At 34.3% G+C, this 26647-nt stretch overlaps 1 protein-coding gene across 1 annotated transcript in view; it reads right to left on the reverse strand.

The window, feature by feature from the left end:
• Positions 1 to 530: 530 nt before the first annotated feature.
• The window catches only part of LOC125657781 (uncharacterized), a 71973-nt gene continuing 45856 nt past the window's right edge, over positions 531 to 26647 (reverse strand). The window contains exons 15-19 of the mRNA XM_048888547.2: positions 22845 to 22988; positions 12045 to 12173; positions 9539 to 9694; positions 6437 to 6517; positions 531 to 6160 (exon numbers count right to left, since the gene is read on the reverse strand). Coding sequence (XP_048744504.2) covers positions 5538 to 6160; positions 6437 to 6517; positions 9539 to 9694; positions 12045 to 12173; positions 22845 to 22988 — 1133 coding nt within the window. The 3' untranslated portion in view covers positions 531 to 5537. The remainder of the gene's footprint in view (positions 6161 to 6436; positions 6518 to 9538; positions 9695 to 12044; positions 12174 to 22844; positions 22989 to 26647) is intronic.

Consider the following 26647-nt stretch of genomic DNA (forward strand, 5'->3'; position numbering starts at 1 on the left):
AGATTTGTGCGTAATGAATAATAAGCCTAGAATGGATACGACATATTTTTACCTTTGACCTTTAACCTCAGAATTAAGATTCATTTGGTATTTCCTCTGGACCATCAATTAAGTTCAAATTCAACAGGAAGATCAGCAGGGCTGATGATAACGTCCGAGTTTCATCCGATGATATAAAACCGGCAACGAAAACACAAGCTTGAATGTCGATTTTTATTCAAGAACGCTAAAACTATTAATTTTACAAATAATTTTTTTTTTAAAAACCTTTTGACAATTGTGTATAAAACATTGCTGATCCCAATAAACATGTACTAATCAATGCGCAGTTACCCCCCCCCCCCCCCCCCCCCCCCCAACTCCGCCATGTGTGCGGTCACGTGCTACCCTCTACAGTTACATCATCAAACTCCGGTGGAACGAACACTGGTGCATGCGCAAACTACCTTTACCCCAATAGCACCCGATATAACCACGCGTATTTTCTGGATGGATTTCGAGGCCCAGGCAATAATAAGAGAATATCTACGTCTATCATACTGCTCAACAGCCTTTATTTGTTATAACATTTATATACACATCACAAGAAAACAGGTAAACGAGAGTTAGAGGTGGGGAGAATAGCGACATTCTGTGTCTTAAACATTCTAAACTTTACAATGATCACATGAGTACTCGGTTACTAAGTATACCAGGAATCTTTATACAATGTGGCATACAGAAAAGCAATATGTTCATCACAACACTGATCAGTTGTTAAAACACAACTGACAGCTGAACTATCTAAATTAATTGTGAAATGTGAGAATCCAAGTACCTATCGAACACACCGCAGAGCTCTGTTAATAAAGTGTCCCGACTTTTGTTTTAAAAAGTCTACAACGCGCATGCATTCTTAACGTGCAAGTGATTTTCAAGCGATCACTATATTTTATCAAAAATATTAAAAACAAAAACAAAAATTTTTCATGTTTTCCATTCTAGTATCTGATCACCAGTTTGAAAGAACAAATCTTATAAAGCTGTGTTTGAAAAACAAAATACGAAGAATATGTGTGGTAACATAGCGGCTAGCCCAAAATAAAGTAAAAGTGACATCAACAATTAATGCTGAATACCATACAACAATTAATGCTGAATACCATATTATAAAGATAGTCTGAATATAATCCATTTAACACAAGATCCGCCCACATACTTCACTACACAAGCGGATCTAACATATAATACCAATTATAAAGAGATTGAATGTGTGTGCTGAAAAATGATATTGCTAGATGGATCTTTCTACATAACAGTTCCATGGCCACTCCGCTCACCAGAATAACATTAATCCCTATAACTGTGCATGTGGTCCTAACCTGATCTGACTGGTTCTAACCTGATCTTGTCATTTATTTCTCCGGGAGTGGAAGACATTATTGCTTCTTTTATCGTTTAGTACATTTTTTAAAACAATTATTAAGAGACCGCGATTTACCTTAAATTTGAAAATTTTAGGGGGGGGGGGCACAGGCTGCGCTCCCTTAAATCCACCACTGGAGAGAGAGAGAGAGAGAGAGAGAGAGAGAGATTAAAAACATTCAATCATAATTGATTGAATGTGAACAATTGAAGTTGTTTGAATATCAGTTTGACAAACTGCAATCCTTATATTTCTTGAAAAAGATTTTCAAAGAATTTTCTTATGTATTCCTATGTCAAACTTTAAACCCTGCTGTGGACTGCGCTGGTAATGTAGGTCACAATGTGAACAAACTTGATATATGATTCTGTTCTAGACAAATTGTACCTACATGTACGTGGCTCATAAAAAGATTTTAAAATTTCAAATTTTTTCCTCTGTATTTCGGTACAAAATGTTTTAAACAATACAATGACCTTCATTATAAGCTATTGACCCTACTTTCACTTATTTCTTAATAATCTTCATTTGGGAAGATGCATGAACCTTCATGCAATAAAAATGAAAACTTGAATTCCCTTCAACAAAGAATACTCTTTGGCAAGTGAAAATGACAATGTGGTTCTAAATGGGTAGAAAATACATATGTTAATGATGGACATGTGTCTGTATAAATGAAACAAATCACAAGTTCACTACAAAGCCTCATCATGGAGTAAAAAATTTCACATTGCTTATCATAATCATACCGACAGTTTGTCTGCTTGATGTCCGACAGTAAAATATGATTTTGCATCACATCTTTAATACATAATATATATGACAAATCTAGCCCTACCCTGGTGTCATGAATTTCCCAATTTCAGTAGTGGGCTCAATGCTCATAATCATGCAAGTATTTTTCCTCCTTGAAGTCCAGAAGTAAAGAAGATTTTCTAAGTTATAATGAATTTTTAATACATGACCAACTTAACTCCACCTTAGGGCCTAAACCCTGGTGTCATGAATTTCATAGTTTTTGGTATAGGACTCATTGCTTATCATAACCATGCCAATAGTTTGACAGCTTGTTGCTCATAAAGAAGATTTTTTTAAGATCACATTAATTTTGATGGCTTTGGTCACACCCCTCAAGCCCCAGGAAGGCAGAGACCATGAAATTCAGTTTTTAATCCCTTTGACCTTTACATGTTATATACCAAATCTGGTTGAAATTGGTTAAGCCATTCCAGAGATCTGAAATGAAAATGTTTAAAAGTTTATGATGGATGCATGATGACAGACAGACTTAGGTAACCTAAATTCAAGGGTTTCTTCCACTTGGTATTTTAAACATGAAATTATAGAATATCAAAAAAAAAAACCAACAGCAAAATTTGTTTAAAATATACCTGTTCTTAAACCTAATCCTTTTGATCAGAAAAGCTCACTTAAGTTTAAATGGCTTAGTGAGCTGACAATGCCTTGTAATGACCTATGAAACTTTCCAAGGAAATAAAAGGGGGGGGGGGCAATATATGTTATTTCTTTGACAATATCACAAAAGCAAGACTCTATAAACAAATAGGACGAACATAGTTCCATGAAGCAGGACTAGAATTGTAGTTTAAATATGTAAAAGATAGAGCTATAGAATTGGTGCTGTTATTTAAAATTTATGGAATAACAACTTAATAAATGACTAATTACTATCATTAGCAATAAAGAATTAAAACAACTTAATAAATGACTAATTACTATCATTAGCAATAAAGAATTTTGTTTCCTACATACTGCGATGACTATACTCTACACTTGGACGGCTTGCCACAACAAATGTATAAAACAAATTACGAATAGAAAAATAAAATCATTATCATTAGTATCAACTGAAGCACGGAAATATACCCTTTAATGTCATAAGAAGTATTTTAATCCAATACTGATTTGTGATTTTGGTAAGTATTCTGCATAGTGTATACATGCTTTATAATCCAAATGCTGTAATTTAGGTAGTACAAGTACAATTTATCAATATCTTCTTAAATTGTGTTCCTAATTCCTGATTCAGTATAATTATCCACATTTTCCTACTACTGTTTGAAGAAACATAATACTGCTATAAAATGGCTTAAAACAGGCTTACTTACTACACAATATTGCAATACGGAATGTAATGTGACACAGTGCATCTAACGGCTGACCCAAATCAATACCAAGTACAAAAAAGAAGAAAATATAACAAAAACACAAAACAAACATTAACCCGCCAAATGAAAATGACAAAGTCCATTAAATGATCTGCTTTGACAGCAATATACTCTACCTGAGTTTTACAAATACTCAACACCCTTGAGTTCATATACAATAACTATTTTGCATATTCTACAGTTTGCTTGTTTATATATAACCATTATTCCCAAATTTGATGCATCTGTGGTCTACATGTATGTGTTGTCTAATTTGAATTTTACCAGAACTCTCTGTTGACAGTATCAGGGAGACCAATATTCTTTACAAATCACCTACATTACTCCAGGAACACCTGGTCATTACTCGAGGAACACCTGGTCATTACATTACCCAGTACAGGATGTGACATAGATAGGTACAAAATAATAATCTATACATTCAACAATGTTCAAAAGTAATGTCTCAGGTACCTGCACAAGTAAAATCATGGAGGAAACTGGACTAATACTTGACATCTGTAATACCAGTTTCAACCAATCAGATGAGTGATGTATAACATGTGAGTTTTACATACCATAAACACACTGAATATATGATGGAAAACGATACTTGCATGTATATGTACATAATAATGGTACTTTCTGACTCGACTACAAATTACTGTGTCAGTGTACCAATTCCTGGAGTATCAACTATATATTATAACACTATAATTTTCCTTTAAGAGATGAATAAAGATGATTCTTATCAATGATGGATACATATAAATAATTCTTTAAAATTACTAACAATTCACTTGAATTTTTTTAAACCAATAAATCTAAATCATGATGTCATATTAACAAAATCTCAACAATCAAAATTTTGTGTCCTACAAGTATACACAAATAGCACTTAAAATTTTACCAGCTCTTTGTGTGTTAAATCAACACAATATAATTATACACATAGACAAGAGTGTCTCTTGTACAGTGTATTAAAACAGAAAATTGTAAAAATTCTACAGGCAGTGCAATCCACCTCGTATGTAATTCCCTCTCATCATGAGTAAAATCTGAGTAATGATATAATAGACTGTACAAATCTCTGTTAACAAATGCATGATATGCCCATAAAACACCTACTAAACGAGGTACACCTATTTACTACAATATCTTAAGTCATTTATTTTAATATTGTTTGTCCATCCAGCCAAATTCTTAAAATAGACTATTGCATAATGGGCATTTTCTGTGGTTGGAAAGTTTTGCAATTTAATTCCTGAAAGGTAGCAAATTATATTCTGCATTTCCAATGTCTGTGGTTGCATTATGACTATACATTACATGTACCTGTATTATATATCTATTTGTATTGGGATGGTAATTTTTGCGAATTTTTCCTATATCCCCCAAAAATGGCAAACACAGAAAATACCCATAATACGGTATATTCCACAATACTGGAACATAATAACATAAATACATGTGTATATACACATATGTACATGTATTTCAGCCAGGCAAATAATGGAAAATATACCAGAAAAAATTCCTTTCATTCAATTACACTCCTTAGTACATTTTTCAATGCTTAAATGCATAAAATTTTGTCTCACTCAAAAACTTTCATTAATATCCTATTTAACATGAAACTGAGTTATTTTTAGTAGACAAAATTTTAAAAATCATTTTGTCTTCATTTAACCACCAGTAGAAAATGGCCAGAAAACATTAAAAAAACAAAACAAACAACAACAACCCAACATGAAAATGGTAAAATCCATCCAAACAAATACAACAGGAAGGATAATCCATACCACAGTGACTTACTTTTCAGCATTCTTCGTTAACCATCTCTAAATATTAGTTTGAATTATTTTCCATCATAACCCCAACTATTTATGGAGTGACAAATTTTAAGAGATGCATATCAAAAGAACAACTGAAGCTGTTCTGCATGTTTCTCAATAAAATCGGTGTCATGAAGACTCTTCATTGCCTTTGTCTGTGCTTGTGATTAAAGGAGTTTGTTCATGTTGCTCTTGTTGACCTTCTTGTTCCGACTTTGCATCTTCAAACCCGATACTATCTCCACTTTCCAAAGAGCTTGCTTTTGCCACAATCCTTTGAAGGCTTAGATCATTCTCGTTTGGTTCAGTAGCAGAACGTTCCCTTGTCTGAATCTCTTCAGAATCATTTGCAACGTTGTGGATCACAATTCCTCCGTCTGATGTATTGTGGACTTTCCACTCGGCTGATTCACTCCTGGTTTCTACTTGGTTGGTAAATGGAACAGATAAACTTGAGGCCCTCCTCATTTTATCAGAATAACGTCCATTGTTCAGGTGGTGAGTTTCGTTATTTGTCAAGTTTGACAAGATCTTTACCTTATGCCACTCTTTCGCAAAAGCTTCATCCTCACTCTTTAGGTTGGCTTTGCCCATCATGGTTGCACGCCTAGCTGCGATGTACTGGGCACGACGAACCCTGACAAATAGCAGGTTTGATTCTACCCTCAGTGAAAAGTCAGGGATGTAGGGCTCTGATTTTATATATAAACTCTCTGTACTACTTGGGTAGATCAGAGAATTGTCGTTGATCTCTACAAAACACAAAGCAAGCAATCTAAACAACCTTTTACCCTCAGTGCAAGTCTGTAAGACATAACAAATTATTTTGATATTTCAAGACAGCAATGTTTACAACCTGTTTCACTGTACTTTTCTCTCAAACTGAACCTTGGAATAGTTTTATATATATATATATATATACAAAAGTGAAATAAGAGAATCTGTTTCACCATCAAAAATATTAAAGGATATGCATCTAGGACCCAAATGTATATTCATGCACATATTTCATAACTCTGCTATCATACTTAATGCTTGACTGCCATAATAGGTGAATGGTCCGCTGACAAATCGCAGTCCTTCTTTTCCCACCGTCACTTCAGCACTACCTGATATAGACAGTAAATATACATAACAGTACATAGGTTTCAAAGTCAACAAGACGTGTTTGTGAAACACAAATACTCCCTGATAAAGACCAATTCCAAAGATGGCCAAGGTCACAAATATCTTGGTACTAGTAGAAAGATCTTGTCACAAGAAATGCTCATGTGCAAAATGAAAGCTCTAATATTTACCATTTAGAAGTTATGAACAATGGGTTTTTTTTAAAAGTAGGTCAAATGCCAAGGTCAAAAGGTTAAGTACTCACAGAAAGATCTTGTCAAAAGAAATACTCATGTGAAATATCAAAGCTCTAACACTCACTGTTCAAAAGTTATTAACAAGGTTAAAGTTTTCAAAAAGTAGGTCAAACTCCAAGGTCAAGGTTTCAGGGTAAAAAATGTTGGTACCAATGAAAAGGTCTTGTCACAACGAACACTCATTTGAAATATCAAAGCTGTAGCACATACTGTTCAAAAGTTATTAGCAAGGTTAAAGTTTCGGACAGAATGACAGACAGGACAAAAACAATATGCCCCCCCCCCCCCCCCCCCCCCCCCCCAACCCCGATCTTTGATTTTGGGGACATAAAAGCATGTACCTATACATTTGTTTTGAATTTCATTGATGATGTTAATTAAGAAATGAATTTTTTTCAATGCACTTCAAGAAAAGAATGTGGGCATAAAGCATTGCAGTTCACACCTCACACCCTCATGTATTTTCAAAAATCAGTTTTATTTTCGTCTATATTTATGTGTACGAGGGTTGTCCCAAAAAGAGAAAACTTACTCATTCTAAAAAAAAATGTAAAATTTTAAAAAAGTAATAAAAGAGATAAATGTGATGTTACTGAATAATAAAGTGCACCGCCACGGCACATGATACGCCCGTCACATATTGTTAACAGTATAGATTGTACCCATTAAAACATTTTTTTTTTATATCAACTTAATTAAATGTCACAGTGACCTTAAAGTAGGATGCGACACACCTTCTACCTAAGATGCATTAGTTGACCAATTTTGGTGATTCTAGGTCTAATAGTTTTCAAGTTATGAGCCGGACAAGTTTTTGCCATATATGGCCATATCTTCTTAATGAAAAGTCACAGTGACCTGGTTTTAATGTGCGACACACCTTCTACCCAAGATGTATCTACAGACAAAGTTTGATGATTCTAGGCCGTGTAGTATTTTAAGTTACGGGTTGGACACGAAAAAGCTAACAGACGGACAGACAGACGGATATCTTCTTAATGAAAAGTCACAGTGACCTGGTTTTAATGTGCGACACACCTTCTACCCAAGATGTATCTACAGACAAAGTTTGATGATTCTAGGCCTTGTAGTATTTAAGGTACGGGTCGGACACGAAAAAGCTAACAGACGGACGGACAGACAAATATCTTCTTAATGAAAAGTCACAGTGACCTGGTTTTAATGTGCGACACACCTTCTACCCAAGATGTATCTACAGACAAAGTTTGATGATTCTAGGCCTTGTAGTATTTAAGTTACGGGTCGGACACGAAAAAGCTAACAGAAGGACGGACAGACGGATATCTTCTTAATGAAAAGTCACAGTGACCTGGTTTTAATGTGCGACACACCTTCTACCCAAGATGTATCTACAGACAAAGTTTGATGATTCTAGGCCTTGTAGTATTTAAGTTACGGGTCGGACACGAAAAAGCTAACAGACAGACGGACGGACAGACAGACGGACGGACATGAACGTCATACCATAATACGTCCCGTCTTAAGACGGGCGTATAAAAAGGTATCCATCTGCATTGGCACATGACATGTACAAAAATAAGTAGACATTTTCTTTGCGCCACTTAATTAGATGAAAGTAAATAGTTTCCTATTAAATATATCGCATTCAAATTTATATCAATGGAATCAGTGATGTTTTCCGCGTAATAAACTGGTTTTACAGAGCAGGACGTCATAAATGGCAGAGAAGTGATGTCATTTTTAAACGTGCCTGTTATGAAATTTGTGTGATATGGCGACGTCAAAAGCATTCTTGGCGCACGAGAAATCATAAAGTATTGTGTTGATTGTGGTTTGAACCCCCCACTCAAACAAAACACGAGATGGAAAGTACATCAGATCACCAGAATGTTAGTGGGGCACTAGTGTTCAAATGGCACAAGAGATTTGTGGAGTTAATGACCTCAAAACTGAAGATAGGAAGCCCCGTCCCTCCAAAAGAAAATAACGACCGTGAAATCCTGAAGGTTCAGAACGTCATGTAATGGATGAAGATGAAGTTTGTGCGCCAACAGCTATCAACATATGTTTTTTATTTGCATTCTATGTCATTATGAAAAAAGATATTATTATGAAACATTGAACAAAAAACTAAAAATGATGCTTTTAAATAAAAAAAGAAAATCAATATTTTTTCTTACAAATAAATGAGTTATTAACATTGTCTACGACTTTTTGGTACATGTACAACTCTCGTACATTCTACTTTCATTTCTGTCTGAATATATATATATATATATATACACACACACAGATTCATACGCCCATTGTTCACAACTGCAACAACACTCATGAGGAAATGGCCGACGTTACAATTTGCAAAAACATTGGAAATATGAATATTTTTTCTTTTTGATCAAACAGGAAGAATGCATTTTCTCTTTCCAGGTACATATACTAATCAATGATATTACTACACATGTATTTCCAAAATTACAGACATTTAATACAGATGTAATATGTTATCATTTCATATTCATCAATTCTGAAAATTCTAATAGAAATGTATGTATACATATGGAGGCTTTTCCAGTGTCAAGAACTGTAACTCTTACAACCGTAAACCTTTTTTTTCTTACAAAAGCAACCAAGTCTACTTTCTGAAATTTTTTCCCATATGTTACCCTGATTTAAAGAAGTAAGCGATCACAAAGTTTACACACATGCAAATAGATTGAAGCTTTAGGACCAATCACAAATAGTTGGGCTTTAATGTAATAAGTTTTGTACAATGAGCACCAATACCTTGCAAAAGCAGTATAAAGAAATCACATGGAGTATTCAATCTGTACAGGTACTGATCAGAGTTCTCTTTCATGACAATCTCCTCCACAATGTTTTGGCGAATCAGCTTCTTCAATACATTTTCTGACACATACTCTTCTTTGAACAATTCAACAGCTGAAATATTTTAGAAACAAGAAATGGTACATTAAGTCTGTCCTAGTTGGACAGATTATCCTCCATAACATATTAAATGGTAAGGATCAAGATAAGAATACATATATATATTTTTTTTGAAGATATGAATATAATAGTCAAAGATGTTCTATGCTTCTTTAATTTTCATTATATATAAATGTTGATCCAGATACAACTTGTGACCCTCATTTTCTAAAATTTTCCCTTTGGACTGATGATAAAAGGCAATGGTACATATTACCATCTGGACTGGTAACATTACTAATATGTATACGGTGTGGCCGTTGGACCGAGCGAAGCATGTAATGGTCATTGGAGTGTCCCAAGTGGTAATCATAATTCCGTTAAGTACGGTAGATTATGAGATAATTTAAAAATATATATTTTGAATGAAATTTTCCTTGCGCTAAACTCAGTGACCCAGTAACATCTCAATATTAAAAGGGTTTATATGGGGGCAACAGTTTTACAGGATCCGCCTATTCATTGAACGCGGGAAATAAAACACAAGGCGACGTAAACTGTGCCTTGTGACGTCACATTTAGCCTCGACTTTTTTCTCTTTATCAAAGCAAACAATTATAAACAACAATAATACATTCCATATGCAATAAGAAAGGCCGTTAAAACTAAACAAAATTAACCAATAAATTCAAAATGGTAAAAAAGTAACCGTAATTTTATCGTATATTCTTATTCAAAGAAACTCATGAACTCGTTCATCTATTTAGTCGTATTACGGTTTTATATGTATTTATTTGCTAAAACCTGTTACAATGATAATTATACTATTCACTTTGAACAAACTGAGTGTTTAAATTACGAATTGCACGTCAGAGTCTTCTATTATTGGCATTCAAAATAAAACACGAATAACTGTTGAAGCAGGTAATGAAAAAATAAATGGCGGCGCCCATATGGATCACGAAAATTTCAGTGAACGTATATAGAGATTATCTCTTTTTCTTTTGCTGATTTTGACTTTTTTCTTTTACATACGTGTTACCTTTAGAGCCTTGCTTCGCGGACGGGCCTTCGGCCCGTCCGAGCTTCGCTCAGTATAAAAATTGACCTTCAATATGACAGAAGAAGAGTATTGTAAATGGTACACAAGAGGCCCATGGGCCACATCACTCACCTGAGTCACCTTGGCTCATATTTAACAGTTTTTCCTATTCGCATGTAAAACTTTTATCCCTATTGTGGCCCCAACCTACTCCCGGGGGCCATGATTTTTTTTTTCAAAATTGAATTGGGACTATGTCAGGAAGCTTTTATGTAAATGTAAACTTTTCTGGCCCAGTGATTTTTCAGAAGAAGATTTTTAATGATTTTCCCTATCTATTTGTATGTAAATTTTTTATCCCCTACTGTGGCCCCATCTTACCCCCGGGGACCATGATTTTTACCGACTTGAATCTGCACTATGTCGGGAAGCTTTCATGCAAATGTAAAATTCTTTGGCCCAATGGTTCTTAAGAAAATTTTTAAAGATTTTTTTATTTATTGGTTACATGTATGTACAACTTTGATCCCCTATTGTGGCCTCATCCTAGCCCCAGGGGTCATGAGTTTAACAAACTAGAATCTGCACTATGTCAGGAAGCTTTCATGTAAATTTTCACTTTCCTGGCCCAGTAGCTTTTGAGAAGATTTTTACTATAAATTTGTATGTAAGACTTTGATTCCCTATAGTGGCCCTATCCTACCCCTGGGGGCCATGATTTTAACAAACTTGAACCTGTAATTTTCTCAAAAATTAAAGAAAATCAAAATCTTTGCCACATGCACATCTTCAATATCCATACAAACACTCTGTAAAACAAGAGAGTCCTCACTTGAAAATTGTGGGAGGATTTAGCCGGACAAATTATGTACCCTCCATATAACAATAATTTTCCAATAAAGGGGCAAAACTCCTGCAAGATTGGTCAAAATGGATCAAAATTGCAACATCATCTAGAGTGACCCACAAAGAAGCTACATAGCAAATTTCAGCTTGATATCTGACAGAGAAATGAAATTAGAAACAAAACCCAGAACGGACGAACAATGTGATTACTATAATAGGGCTTCCCGCATTTCATGTGGGGCCCTAATTACAGTTCTCTATATTCCAGTATCTCTCACCATTTCCCAGAATTTCTGAGTTTCCAACAATCCCCATCCTTGCTGGGAAAACATGACTTTATTAACTTATATTTGAACAATCACACACTCATCAAAATAATCTACTTTTCATTTTTTTTCTCTCATGATGATGAAAGATTTGTGAGAAATATGGGTATTTTGCTATTTCTGACTTTTTCTATGTGCAGTTTGAGCTTACAGGTGGACAAGAACTGGAATGCAGCAAGGGCCAGCTGAGGAGAAACAAATATAGTGTTGGGGTCTGAGGTGTTAAACATGCTGAAGTCCTGCTTGGCCAAGGTTCGCCTGGTCTTTTTCCTGTTGTCAGCTGTAGAAAACAAAATCATATATACAGGAATTTCTTCACTAGAAACATCGTATAGCCCTATGATGATATGATACTATTAATATCTGTTACATATGATCATTATATACATGTACACACAGGTGAATATATGGTCAGACTGTTTCTCAAACCCTGGTTTTGGTCATGGAATTAATCCATTTTTTTTTTGTGTTTGCAAACTAACAATCAATGTGCAAGAAATGAAAAATTCAAATTTACTAGTCAAGAGCGTTTGTTTCATAACTGGGAGGTCAAGAGTTGAAGCCATGTTCCTGCCATGGCCGTGTGTCAAACCTAAGACGTTAAAATAGGTAGTGATTGCTCCTTCACCAAATACTCTGCATTTAGAACTGAGAACCACAGGTCTTTTAGATACGACCTTAAAAATGGAGGCCTAGTGTCATGGCAGGTTCTAATTGTGTCATGGCAGGCGTTGGCACGATATAGAACCCTCACTGCTATGGGCCTGAGCACTAAAGCATATAAATTTGTGGCACTTCACCTCTGCAGCTGGTGACGTCTCAATATGAGTGAAAAAATTATCAATGGGACATAAAACAATAATTCAATCCATGAATTTACTTCATCAAATTTTTCATGAGATGTACATGTATCAGAGTACATGTATATAGTACACATGTATTACACCGTGTGTCATTTTCAATAAACATTGTAAACTGAAAAAACATCTGAATAAGTTTCAATAACATCTGAATATCAAAGCCTCATCCATGTATTTTCTAAAAAGCTTTGATGAAGCAACACAATGAGTCATCTGTATTCATATTTTATCAGGTCATAAAACATTTATTCCCATTGATTTCCATTTAACACACAATTTATTCCCAGCCATCATAGAAGCCCAGGTATTGATTCCTCTTATCACATGGTCAATAGTATCCACACAATCACATAATATGCAATCTATTTATTTTGTAATTAGGTTCTTTCAATCACTGGACAGCTTAAAGAAGGAATGAATTAGATCATCAACAGCTGTGAACTTATTGAACACAATATGTTCACCTTTACATACTGCCTAGATATTCATCTCATGCAAAAGCACTTCATTAATGATGAATTTTTAATTAAAATGCATCCCAGTGGGTCATATATTATACAACAGACTAACTCAGGAAATGAATTAAGTAGTGTTTTTTATGCTACGTACAGTGCATAATTTTATGAGATTAACATATTGTATAATCTCTAAAGCATAACAAATTTTAGTTTTATCACCTGAATTTTGTTTTGCTTACCAGAAAAATTGATTGGAAGGGGACTGCATGAATAACTTAATTCAAAACGTACAACAGAAAAAACCAAATGACCCCATCCAAAATCATGTCTTGCACAACTACGTACCTGATACGTAACACGGTTAAAATCTTATCTGAACTGCATTAAAAAACAGAGGACAAGCTTCCCATATTCATGTAGCAATATTCCATTATCACCTGCATTTCGTGTATAATGTCTCTCAACTGATTTGATAAGCAAGAGCTTGTTCTGCGTATGATCAGTTTTTAAATCGAGGCTGGCTACTGACAAAGAAGTTGATGTAGAGGGTTTTCAACAGCCACGTTTAAAGTCAGCATTTTATCTAGTCAGTTAGGAGACATAAACACCATATGCAGGTGATAATGGAATATGGGAAGCTGATGATGGGGAAGCTGAAATAATCCCATTTATCATTACGGTTTAGTTGTTAGTATAGGCTGAGCAGCAAGACAGTCCTGCTATGCCAATTCGATATTTATACAGATTTCGTCATTAACACATTTCAGTCATCCATAGCAGATTCTTTTTTTTTAAATTTAAGCAGTTTTAAAAATACATATATTCTATCCATGCACAGAAGATATTCCTAACAACTCTAGCCTAAAGATATTCAAACTGAACAATATGTATTTTTTATGAAAATTTGAATACCCAACATGTAATAATCACAGCATTGTATTTTTCAAATATCATTATTTAATGCTTATGTTTATACCAAACATTTCATTTGAAAATAACTTCTACATAAACTGATTCAATGTTTAGCATATTTTGTACATGTTAAAAAATTTAATACAATTGATGGATCTACTACAAGCAATGGTTATGCTCTATGAAAAATATATTGAAATCCAACAGGGTAAAAATTCTATCCATTGGTCAGTGCACAAATCATATTAAGTTTTGCAATTGTCAAGTTCCATTTAACATGTCTACATTTATGCATAACATTTCTACATTACAATGAACGTATGGTGCATTGCATAGTTACACATGTACACAATCACATGCATGCAGGGATAAAACTTCCACCCCATTGGGTTTCCTTAAAAACAGTGCACTTAGTCTACATTAATTGCAAATGATAAACCTGGATGAACTTAAGATATTATTCTATTCCATTATTTTATTGTTGATACAAGTATGTTTATGTTACAAAGCAGATGTCTTGTAAAATGTCCAAAAAAGATTTTTGAGAGTTAGATTATATGAAGATCTCAGGTGAAAATTGCAGACTGCATGATGGTGTCCAATCTATGCATTATAGAAATCGTAGCATGTACACAACATCTTGGAACAAAGCTCACTTAACCAGTGAAAGAGCAATTACTGAACTTCATGAAATTTGAAAAGAAATCAGCACAATTATATGTATGCGTTGATGTCACTAAATTGAAAATATTGCACGAAATATTTTATTGGTCTTTGTTTATAGCGGACACTCCTTAACAATTTCAGTTTAACGTATAACTTTACTTTATCAAGACACTCCACTTCTCTATCCAATGATTAAGTGTATATTGATTTGTAATTTTGTCATCTTTACAGCAAATAAATTGGAGAAAACGTGAAGTACTTCAGGCGAATGACCAACTGCAGGGTGCTTACACAGCAGAAAACTTTTATACGAAATCAATCGGAATCGACCTTCTCCTGATCCATGGAGGTTTTTTTTCCTGAATGCTCTCTGGAATTGAAAGCTGGAGAATAATTGAGTTAATGATACTGGGAGCATACTATTAGGGAACAGTAATTAACAGCCGGTCTGACAGTCTGAAATAGACCAGGCAGCACTGTTAAGTTTCCTCCGCTTGTCATCAGCATAATTATTCATCCTACTGCACCTTTATTTCAAGGTTTTGATATATATCTTTTTTAAACAAAATGTCAACCATTAGCAGGAAAAGACCAAAACAAAATATGGTCTAGCTGTTTCATGCCATCTAACCTGGTATGTCCAACTTTTACCACCCCCACCCCCTTAAATATAATTTTTTTGGCATTTGATCAATTATAAGTAAAGTTTATTTAATTATTATAGATTAACTACCCCCCCCCCCCCCCCCCCCCCCCCCCCAAGCTGTAAGAAAATAGATCTGCCCAAACTTGGACTAATCCCCAGCTAGGTTTTTTTTTTCAGAATAGAATGCTTCCAACCATCACTATAAAGCTGTTTCATATCTTATATTGTTTTACATTAGCTCTGGGGTGTGTTCATGATGTTGACAATGACAGACAAAATTTAATTACAATGATCTTCTAATATGACAATCTCTGCGGTTCATAATGTTGACATCAACAGAACAAAAAAATAATTAGAAAATTTAAGCCCTACATATATTGTTCAGTACATGAGTCACTTCAATAAAGCGGATTATTTATTTCCATTTCGTTGTCCATGTCATTTTGCAGACGATTGTGAATCTGTTATGTTGTAGAATTTTTACTGTATATAAAAAAGGAATGCATACAAAGTCTGTTGAATATAGACGGTTGACACACCCGTAGCCGGGGGGGGGGGTTGGGGGGGGGGGGGGGGGGGGGGTTCGTGGGGTTCGTACGAACCCCCCCTAATGAAAACTACTAAGCACTATTAAAGTCGGCATTTTGTTTGAATTGTGACTATTAAAGTCAGATTTTTTATGAAAATCATGAAAATTCATAGTAAAAAAGGCATGATTCCAAAATTCAAATTAAGTGCCAAGAAATTACTAGATTGCAGGATTTTGCACCAAATACCCCAGACCCCCTGCCGTAGTGGCACCTCGCGGTGCGAGGTAATAGACTCGCAACGCGAGTCTATGTAACCCCCCCTTGAAAAATCCTGCCTACGGGCCTGGTTGATATAAATGTTTCAGTACTGTAAAAGCATATACATGTACATATGGCCTGTATATAGTATTTAGGAACAACATCCATCAGGAGACTTGATGAAAAATTCATGAATACAATGTCCAAATGCCCTCTGTGTCTGGGAGTTAAATGGCTCCATTACAATAGGGTGGAATCGTAATGCTGTGTGTAAGATTCTGAAGCTGTTTGGTAGAGAGAGTACTCAGGGGCATATCGATGTTAAAAGTCCTCAGCAATGAATGTTGGCAGCCAGTGTGGAATGTAATACAATAATTTCTAGGTCTGAAGAAAGTTACTATAATATTCTTGTAATTTTGGGGTTGTGATACAATAGCACTTGATATAATCACAAGGAATGATCATGCCTTGGTGACATAATCAGAACTGCATGTTCTGACATCTGCTTCAAAATGTAAGTGGTAACTGATGAATGATATGGGTACACAGAAAACAGCACGATTCCAGTACATCTCCTAAACTACGTTTGCGATGGAGTGTAAGGGAGAAGGATAGATAAATGAAATGACTCAGTCCATTTTGAAACAATAGGCTACTGGGACACATCACTCACCTGAGTCACCATGGCCCTGACATTCAGCTGTTGTGATTTTTAAAATATCTTTAAAATTTTTGTTCCCATGAATTTTTTTTAATCCCCAACCCAGAAATAAATTCCCACAACATGAGGATGTCTCAACATCATATGACTAACATGACCTTGCTGTTCTGGATAAGACCAATGTCATAGATCATGGTATGAAACGAAAGTCTTGCCATAAGAAATCAGAGTATATACAAAATATGTGATTATCTCCCCTTTGAAGGGGGCATGGCTCTTCATTGGAACACAGCTACAAGCCCTTCACCCAAGGATGCTTTTTGCCAAGTTTGGTTGAAATTGGCTCAGTGGTTTTGGAGAAGAAATCGAAAATGTGAAGAGTTTACAGAGAGACGGACAGGGAGACGGACAACAGGTAATCAGAAAAGCTCAATTGAGATAAATATCAAAATTGCAGAATAATTCAGGAAATATTGAATAAGTCAAGTTTTCTTAAAAGTATGTCAAACTCCAAGGTCACAATTAAGGTTAGAAAACATTGGTACCATAGAAAAAGCCTTTCACAAGAAATGTGCATATGAAATATATGAGCCTTATCACTTGCCTATGTTATGTCATATAAGCAAGGTTAAAGCCTTGGGTAGGTAAACAGCTAGGACAAAACAATATGCCTCAGGGACTACTATAGATGTGCAGGCATAAAAAAACTACACAAAATATAACAGCCCTACCTCAAATAGTTCAGGATATATCTAATACTATAGGCTACATGTTCTTAAAAGTATGCCCAATTTCAAGTCAAGGTCACAATTTTAAGTAAGGTTAGAAACTTTCATTTGAAAAAAAAAAGGTTTTGTCACAAGAGGATGCACGTATGACATCACTCGCTAGTCAAAAGTTTTGAGTAAGGTGAAGGTTTAGAAATTTGTACATTATTTTACACAACAATATATGTTTTTTATCTTTCTTTTTTTTGTGTGGACATTTTCTACAAATAATCAATTTTTTGTACTTTAAAAATGTTGTCAAGGGCAATAACTCTTATGCTAGAACTTTTAATGTACATACATGTACCACATCTATTATTTATTATGCAAGAGAGGTTTTAAGGAATGTTTGATTATAAAATTTCTATCATAGCAATTTCACTTCTTTAGAATTGATAGATTTTTTACTACTTTTATTTTCTGCTAGTTATTTTGGGAATTTTATTGGTTGGTTTGCACTGCAATACACAATAGAAAGATAATACATTCAATAAATAAATCATTGCCATATCCTTATTATTTGATATGGGAAAATAAATATGTCAGCCTTTATTCAGACTATGTAGTAGCCTCTCCCCTCTTTTACTGATTGGAATTTTTAAGAGAAAAAGAATACAACTCAAATTTGTAGAGTATTGAAGAAAAGCATTTCAGAAAATTGACTTTGTGAAGTAAAGTTCTTGTTAACACCATCCCTTTTTTGTGAAATTGGTGGTAGGCTAAGTGCACACTTTTTATATTTCATATTTCACGGATACAGAAGCGAAGGCGTAAACGTACCTAAAAGGTCTTCTTATATTTTAAACATGTACAAGTTTGTGAAATTGTAGAGTTAAAGAATTTTTCCAATATGACTTTACGAAAACTGCTAAAACAGTAATTTCCTTGCAGTATGTCACAGGAAAGAACAAGATTGATCGGGACAAACATACCTAATGTATCGCATATATAGCCTGCTATCTTATATTGATTTAACGGAACAAACATGCCTAGTGTGTATACCCTGCTGTTCTACTAAGAAGTTATTTTTTAGGCGAGACTTTATATCGATTGGTTGAGACAAATATGCTTAGTGTATAGCCTGCTGTTCTATTAAGAAGTTATTTTTTAGGTGAGACTAAAATTATATTAATCGGTCAGAACAAATCTGCCTTGTATATTAGCCTGCTGTTCTATTAAGAAAATATATTTTAGGCGAGACTAAAATTATATTAATTGGTTGAGACAAACATGCCTTGTATATAGCCTATAGCTGGTATTCTATTCAGATTAGTTATTTTTTAGGCGAGACTTTATATTGATCGGTTGAGACAAACAGGCCTCATGTATAGCCTGGTGTTAAATGACTGCATTATTGAGCTGATAATGTTTGCACACTTCAGTGAAGTTTACTGTCTGATGTACACAATAATAATAACACTTTAGTATGACATATATCTACTTTATCTTTGACAGTATGTATATACGACCTGTAAAATCAACTGACTTTATTTCATAGTCTCACACAACACCTATAGCTACAATCTGAAGCCAGAGTAGATTATACACATGTAATATTGTTTGACCTACATCATACACATAACACTGTCCTGATTACAAGTTAATACTTTATCTCAGATTATCCATGTATACAAGTACTGTCATCAATTTCATTATCATGGCTGCACTTTCATTTTTTTGTCAATTTTCTGTTACCTTATGTATATTAGGGGCAAGATCAATTAAAGATCGATGTCAGATAAAAATCTAAATTCAAATAGTTAGGGGGGGGGGGATAAAAACTTTAATAAGTTTCTGTCATCCGATATCGATTACACTTCAGTGGAAACAGAAAAAAAGACAAGCGACTGTTAAATATCACATAATAATATTACATTTTAATGAACATTTAATAGTTTTAATGTACACATTTATTTGTGAATAAACAATAGAAAAGGTATACAGAGTGTTATTTGTAATCGTATGTTTTTACTTGTTAATCGATTAGGTTCAACATTCATTATATTTAGTTTAAGGGGGGTGGGGTTGGTTCTTGGTGAAAACTATGTGAATTTAGTTTTTGTCAGACATTGAACTTTTGATCTCGCCCCTTAGCATAATTGATATAAATTGTTTGTGAGAATTTTTATCTCAAATATGATAATTTGATGATGCCATTGAATCTCATAAAAAACCTCTTTATATTTCTGCAAAAATTCTTGGTTATATGCTGTGCTCAAATTGTTAGTAAGTTATTCACATGCATGTTTTACAGAAAGTTTATAAGATAATTCTATGAATACAAAATCACTCCTCAGTAGCCTTGATTACTTGAGTCCTCCTCATTTAATTCTCATCTAATTTACATCGTTTAATTCTCATCTAATTTACATCGTTTATTTCTCATCTAATTTACATCGTTTATTTCTCATCTAATTTACAATGAACTAAAGTTCTAATTACAACACATCCTGGCATTATATGTACACATACAGTTAGAGTTTTTAAAAAATATTATATGGAAACTGCTAATTTGCAAAAAATAAAATAAATGTATGTTAATTGCGTGGTTATATCAGCTTCCTGAGGTACCATTATATATTGTACTAACAGGATCCTGGATGGTTCATCTCACTTTTGATATCTATGCATATACATAAATTCAATTATTTACATACATGTACATCATATTATACAATTATTGATATTTCTGAGGTCAATGTTTTAGCTATACATTAAGATGTACAATATTCACCGAGCCTTATAGAGAGTGAAGTTAATATTGTACACTGAAGTCGCTAAAGCAATATATTGACTGAGAAAATGTCAATAACTGTTGTATTCTATATAATTCAATAATTTAATTCAAAACATTAAAACTGACTCCTAGAGCCCTATGAAACGATATCTGGTTGGCCATCTTTGCTAAACTGCAAGACCTAGATGAAAGTGATTAGAGAGAAGTGAGTGAGTGAAAATGCAACACACCAAACCTGCATTCGAATCTGGGCCCCCTGAATCACTAGTCAGGTGCTCTACCAACTGAGTTAACTGCTACCTGCATGCGATCGAATCCGACTGACCGCTCTATTTTATTATTTAACACATCAAAACCGCCTACTACAACACATGTCATAGAACCGATTAAAAAAAATATCTGTTTAGTCATCTTTAGATTGGGTTAGATGTTACTTTAATTCAACAATTATTACTCCAGTTATTGGTTACCCTCTCTTTACAATTAATTTAAAAGTGTAACATAGTTGACTGTGAGTAGAGACCTCAATGCGAGTTTGAGTGAGTGTAACAGAGACATTTTTATGCCTATGATGGGATTTGAACCTGGGTCTCTGGCACACAAGTCCAGCACTCTACCAATTGAGCTAAAGCCAGAGCTAGTAGGAATGCCATATCGCTCACACTACCACATAACCCAACAAGAGGCCCATGGGCCTAGAATCGCTCTTCTAATACATTGTAGAACAGGCAAAAATTCTCACTAACCAAGATTCATCAATTAACAAAGTTTGATGATGTTAAGTCAAATAGTACCTGGAAATTTAAATGTAACTGTCCAAAAGTAGGTCATGGTGACCTACTTTTGGTCGACACACTGAAGACTCAAGATGCATCAACTGACAAGTCAAATAGTATTCAAATATAGCCGTCAAATTCCAAAAGAAGGCCACAGTGACCTACTTTTTGGTCGACACACTCCAAAGACTCAAGATGCATCAACTGACAAAGTTTGATAATTGAAGTCAAATAGTATCTGAAATATTCAGATATAAACGTCAAATTCCAAAAGTAGGTCACAGTGACCTACTTATTGGTCGACACACTCTGAAGACTCAAAGCCCATCAACTGACAAAGTTTGATAATTGTAAGTCAAACAGTATCTGAAATATTAAAATATAGCCGTCAAATTCCAAAAGTAGGTCACGGTGACCTACTTTTTGGTCAGCAAACTATGAAGACTCAAGATGCATAAACTGACAAAGTTTGATGATCCTAGCTTTCACAGTGTCCAAAAATATGCATCTAAAATTGAAAATGTGAAATTTGAATGTCTGCAAAATTCAAAAAGTAGGTCACTGTGATCTACTTTTTTAATAAATATGTTTCCAGACCTCTAGACACATCAACTTACAAAGTTTGATGATTCTAAACCTCTCGGTATCTGAAATAACAACCTAAAATGTATTCATAAATGATTAGCCATAAAATTTAGAAAGTAGGTCATGGTGACATACTTTTCACATGATGCACTTCAAGGTCCCATGATCCATCCACTGACAACTTTTAATGATTATAGGCTTGAAACTTTCCAAGATATGCATCAAAATCCATTTAATAATAATTACCTACGAAATTCAAAAAATAGGTCACCATGACCTACTTTTGAGACAACATGATATTAGGTCCTAAGATGCATCAACTGACAAAATTTGATGATCCTAGTCCTTATACTAAGCAAAATATCAAAGTTTTAACAAAACAAAATTTAAGGTCAACTTTGAAGTGACCTTGAGACCACACCCTTTGCCCCAGGATGATGCCTTGAACAATTTTCTATCTATAGCCTATCCTCATCCTTATGCATAAGTTTGGTAATAACTTGCCCAGTGGTTCTTGAGAAGAAGATAATTTTTTAGCAACCACTACTTTTATTTGCATTTTCCTAATTATCTCCCCTTGTTAAAGGGTCAGAACCCTAGTTTTAGTACAAATGAAAGCCCTTGGGCCAAGGATACCCTGTGGAAAATTTGACAAAAATTGGCCAAGGGGTTCTTGAGATATAGCCCTTTTCCCAAAACGTTGACACACACCGCACGCCAGACATATGGCCATATGATTAGCTCTTTGAGCCTTCGGCTCAAAAGAGCTAAAAATATTAATCCATTGGATCAATTTTAAGATTCCCAAAGCATTTTTGGTCTGATGTTAGAGAATCAAATACATGTAATATTCACCTTGAAGGCACAGGCAGGTGAACAGAATGTTCTAATTTTTCATATGTTGTTGGACCGCAGCCAGTCGGAAAGCACAGAATTATTCAATCATATCATAAAAAGTTCGGTTACTGAATGGAATGCAATTTTAGAAGTATTGAATCAGATTTACTATGCCAGACTGCCTCATATCTGCTACACACATGATTTATAAATATTAAGTATTCCGTGGTTGATAAATAGTTCCTTATTGGTTCTTACTTATGATGTCTGTTTCATCGATGATCTCTGATTGGATGATTTCCTCGATAACATCTTCCAGCGTCAGTACCCCCAGGGTTTCGTAGTAAGGGTCTCCATCCCCCTCATTGTTCACTCTTCTGACAATCCCCATATGGGAATGACCTGTAGTGAAAAACACCATAAGGCATAAAATACTGTATACATTAGTCAAAACACCATAGGGCATAAATAAAGTACTGTATGCATTAGTCAAAACATCATAGGGCATAACGTATACTGTATGCATTAGTCAAAACACCATATGGCATAAAATACTCTATGCATTAGTCAAAACATCATAGGGCATAAAGTACTATATGCATTAGTCAAAACACCATAGGGCATAAAGTACTGTATGCATTAGTCAAAAAATACTGTATACATTAGTCAAAACACCATAGGGCATAAATAAAGTACTGTATGCATTAGTCAAAACATCATAGGGCATAAAGTACTGTATATGCATTAGTCAAAACAACATAGGGCATAAAATACTGTATACATTAGTCAAAACACCATAGGGCATAAATAAAGTACTGTATGCATTAGTCAAAACATCATAGGGCATAAAGTACTGTATGCATTAGTCAAAATACCATAGGGCATAAATAAAGTACTGTATGCATTAGTCAAAATACCATAAGGCATAAATAAAGTACTGTATGCATTAGTCAAAATACCATAGGGCATAAATAAAGTACTGTATGCATTAGTCAAAACATCATAGGGCATAAATAAAGTACTGTATGCATTAGTCAAAATACCATAGGGCATAAATAAAGTACTGTATGCATTAGTCAAAACATCATAGGGCATAAATAAAGTACTGTATGCATTAGTCAAAATACCATAGGGCATAAATAAAGTACTGTATGCATTAGTCAAAACACCATAGGGCATAAATAAAGTACTGTATGCATTAGTCAAAACACCATAGGGCATAAATAAAGTACTGTATGCATTAGTCAAAACACCATAGGGCATAAATAAAGTACTGTATGCATTAGTCAAAACACCATAGGGCATAAATAAAGTACTGTATGCATTAGTCAAAACACCATAGGGCATAAATAAAGTACTGTATGCATTAGTCAAAACACCATAGGGCATAAATAAAGTACTGCATGCATCATTTACAGCAGATCAACAAATATAGCTGTAAAGAAAAAGTAGGATGCACATCTATTGATTCCCTATATTGATTTGAAATTCTTCACCCGCATTTTCAATCTTTCTTCCATATTTTCTGTATAATCTGATTACTCAGATGCAATTCTGAATCAGATATCCCTGTGCATTCTCTGCATAGACAGTATATATACATAAACATTACTAACTTACATTGTATAGAAATGTAAATATACAAGCAATCTGATGTTTCATTTTAACATTTAATGATTAATTAATCTTTTTTTTTGTATATATCTGTTGTGCTTTGATATAGATCAGCTGTGTAAACATATTGAATAATGCATTATAAGCATAGTGGACATTTTCGGCTGGGTGAACTTCCACAGCACTATCAATTACTGACAAAAAGTATGGGAACCATGAAATGCAGTCATGAAATAACAAATAATAATCAAATCAAACAAACTGCTTTCTGGAACCACTAAATGCGGCATTCGATAAAATGGCTCGAAACCATTTGAATTACTATACAGTATCTCGTTACAATTGCGCAAGTTATCACCTAGCTTTTGATGAATATATTTTGACTGCTTATTATAAGTTCTTCTACATGAAAGCGTTTTCTGTTTGAATAGAAATGGCAGAAATGAGGAGAGAAGATATTGTAATAGCTGCAGTTCCAGCCCTAAACGCTGCCACCTCCTGATATTGCTAGACTTTTGTGGAAATTTACTCCCATTTTGCTTTCAATTAATTCTGAACCCACCTCCTGATCCACTTTTGGATGTACGTCATCGTCTGTGTGCTTCAGAGCCTATGCGTAATTGGAGGGGTAGAGATGTTTTTGGACTGTTCTCCTCACACATGTATTCCTTTTTTGTAATTACTGGTGAAAGCTAGCCCAGCCTTTTTTGGAGAGATTGTCAGTAATGTGTTTACATTTCAGAGAAGAGCATTTGAAACCACGCATGCCACATACTTTCCTAAGAGAACCGGGCACTCCTGTTCATGATCTGGTTGAGATGCTACCCTACCTACCATAAGCATGCTATCTGCATTATCTAACATTAGCTTCACAAGAGTAAATAAAGAGATTAGTTCTCTCATTGAGCCATTCCACACTTACTTTTCTTCTTTAGTATCTTTATTGGCCAACCATAAATGAATGGAGGCAAATGCTACAAGCTTGGCCTAAGTTGCCATCTGCAGTGGGTGCTATTGTCTATATATAATTGATGGAACTTAATTCTTTTGAAATTTATATACCAAGAACAGAGCCCCAGGAACTGTACTATTCTGGTTATAGACACTATCACACTATTCATGCGCAGATTATATATCGTTGATAATTCGGGTATCATACGGTACATTAAATGGGGATTCCCAGGGCATAAGAATGATGCCCAACAGCATGCCCTTTTACCCGATATTTCCGGACAAGAACTACCTTTCCCTGATAACTGTTTTACTTGCCGATAAAATATATCCAAATCGCTATCCTATCCTCACACCATTTACAACCCAACAGATAAATATAGACAAAACCCGGTAGGAAGACAGAAATACAAAAAATTCAATAGAATACTTTCCATGCATAAATCTCTTGTAGAAAAATCCAGTGCAAAGTTAAAAGCTTATAAAACTTTAAACACTAGCTGTTCCAAATGTTGTTGAAATCATTGCTGGATTAGTTTGTAAAAAAGAATTACTGTATTCGGCAACATTTGAAGAATACTTTTGATTATGTTATTTGCATTTACAATGCACATTTTTAGCATATAAAGGGGGTGTAATAAACTAAGCAGAGTTTTTAGTGGGTTACTGTTAATGCGTTCCACACTGACGATCCGTAGTCACCATTTTGTAAATGTTAATTCACCCATCCGAAAAAGTCCAGTACGAAAATTTGTCTGCATGATTCGTTGAGAGCACAATGGATAATTTAGTGCTTGATATCAATTCATTGAAGACTAGCTATTACCAATTTGTAATCAAGTTAATTTGATTCACCACATCTACATGTAGTTATAATACAAAAGATTTAATATATATATATATATATATATATATATATATATATATATATATATATATATATATAACATTCCCTGGTATTAAAAAATACAAATTGTAGTATCCACCCATTTGTCCAAAAATATCTAGTGATAAATTTTACGACTTTTTTTTCCAAATAGCCTGAATAAAAAGTTAAAAACTCCATATAACCAATCAGACGTGAAACATTATGCCACCATGTGGTGACAGAATTAAACACAGGTACAAGTTGTGAATGTTTAAGATGCATGCTGAAGCAAAAATGATGATCTTTATTGTTCAGAATACTGGAGGTATAAGGTTGTTCCTAACGCAGCAATAATAAATCAAAACTGAGGATATGAATGAAGAGCTGTTTGATGTGGATTGATAAACATTTCATCGTTTAACATTATTAATATTGTTTTGAATATTATCAAAAAGTAAAGAAAATGCCAGAAGCCATACAACTGAAATTTCAAGGCTGGACACGGTCCATGCAATATATGTATAAAATTTAAGGACTTGTCAGATCTTAATTATTTTTTGGTACATTTTTTATAATTATTTATTTTTATTATGCATATCAACTGATAGTTGATGTAAGATTATGCAAA

Source organism: Ostrea edulis, chromosome 9 (genome assembly GCF_947568905.1).
Source record: "Ostrea edulis chromosome 9, xbOstEdul1.1, whole genome shotgun sequence".
NCBI lineage: Eukaryota > Metazoa > Mollusca > Bivalvia > Ostreida > Ostreidae > Ostrea > Ostrea edulis.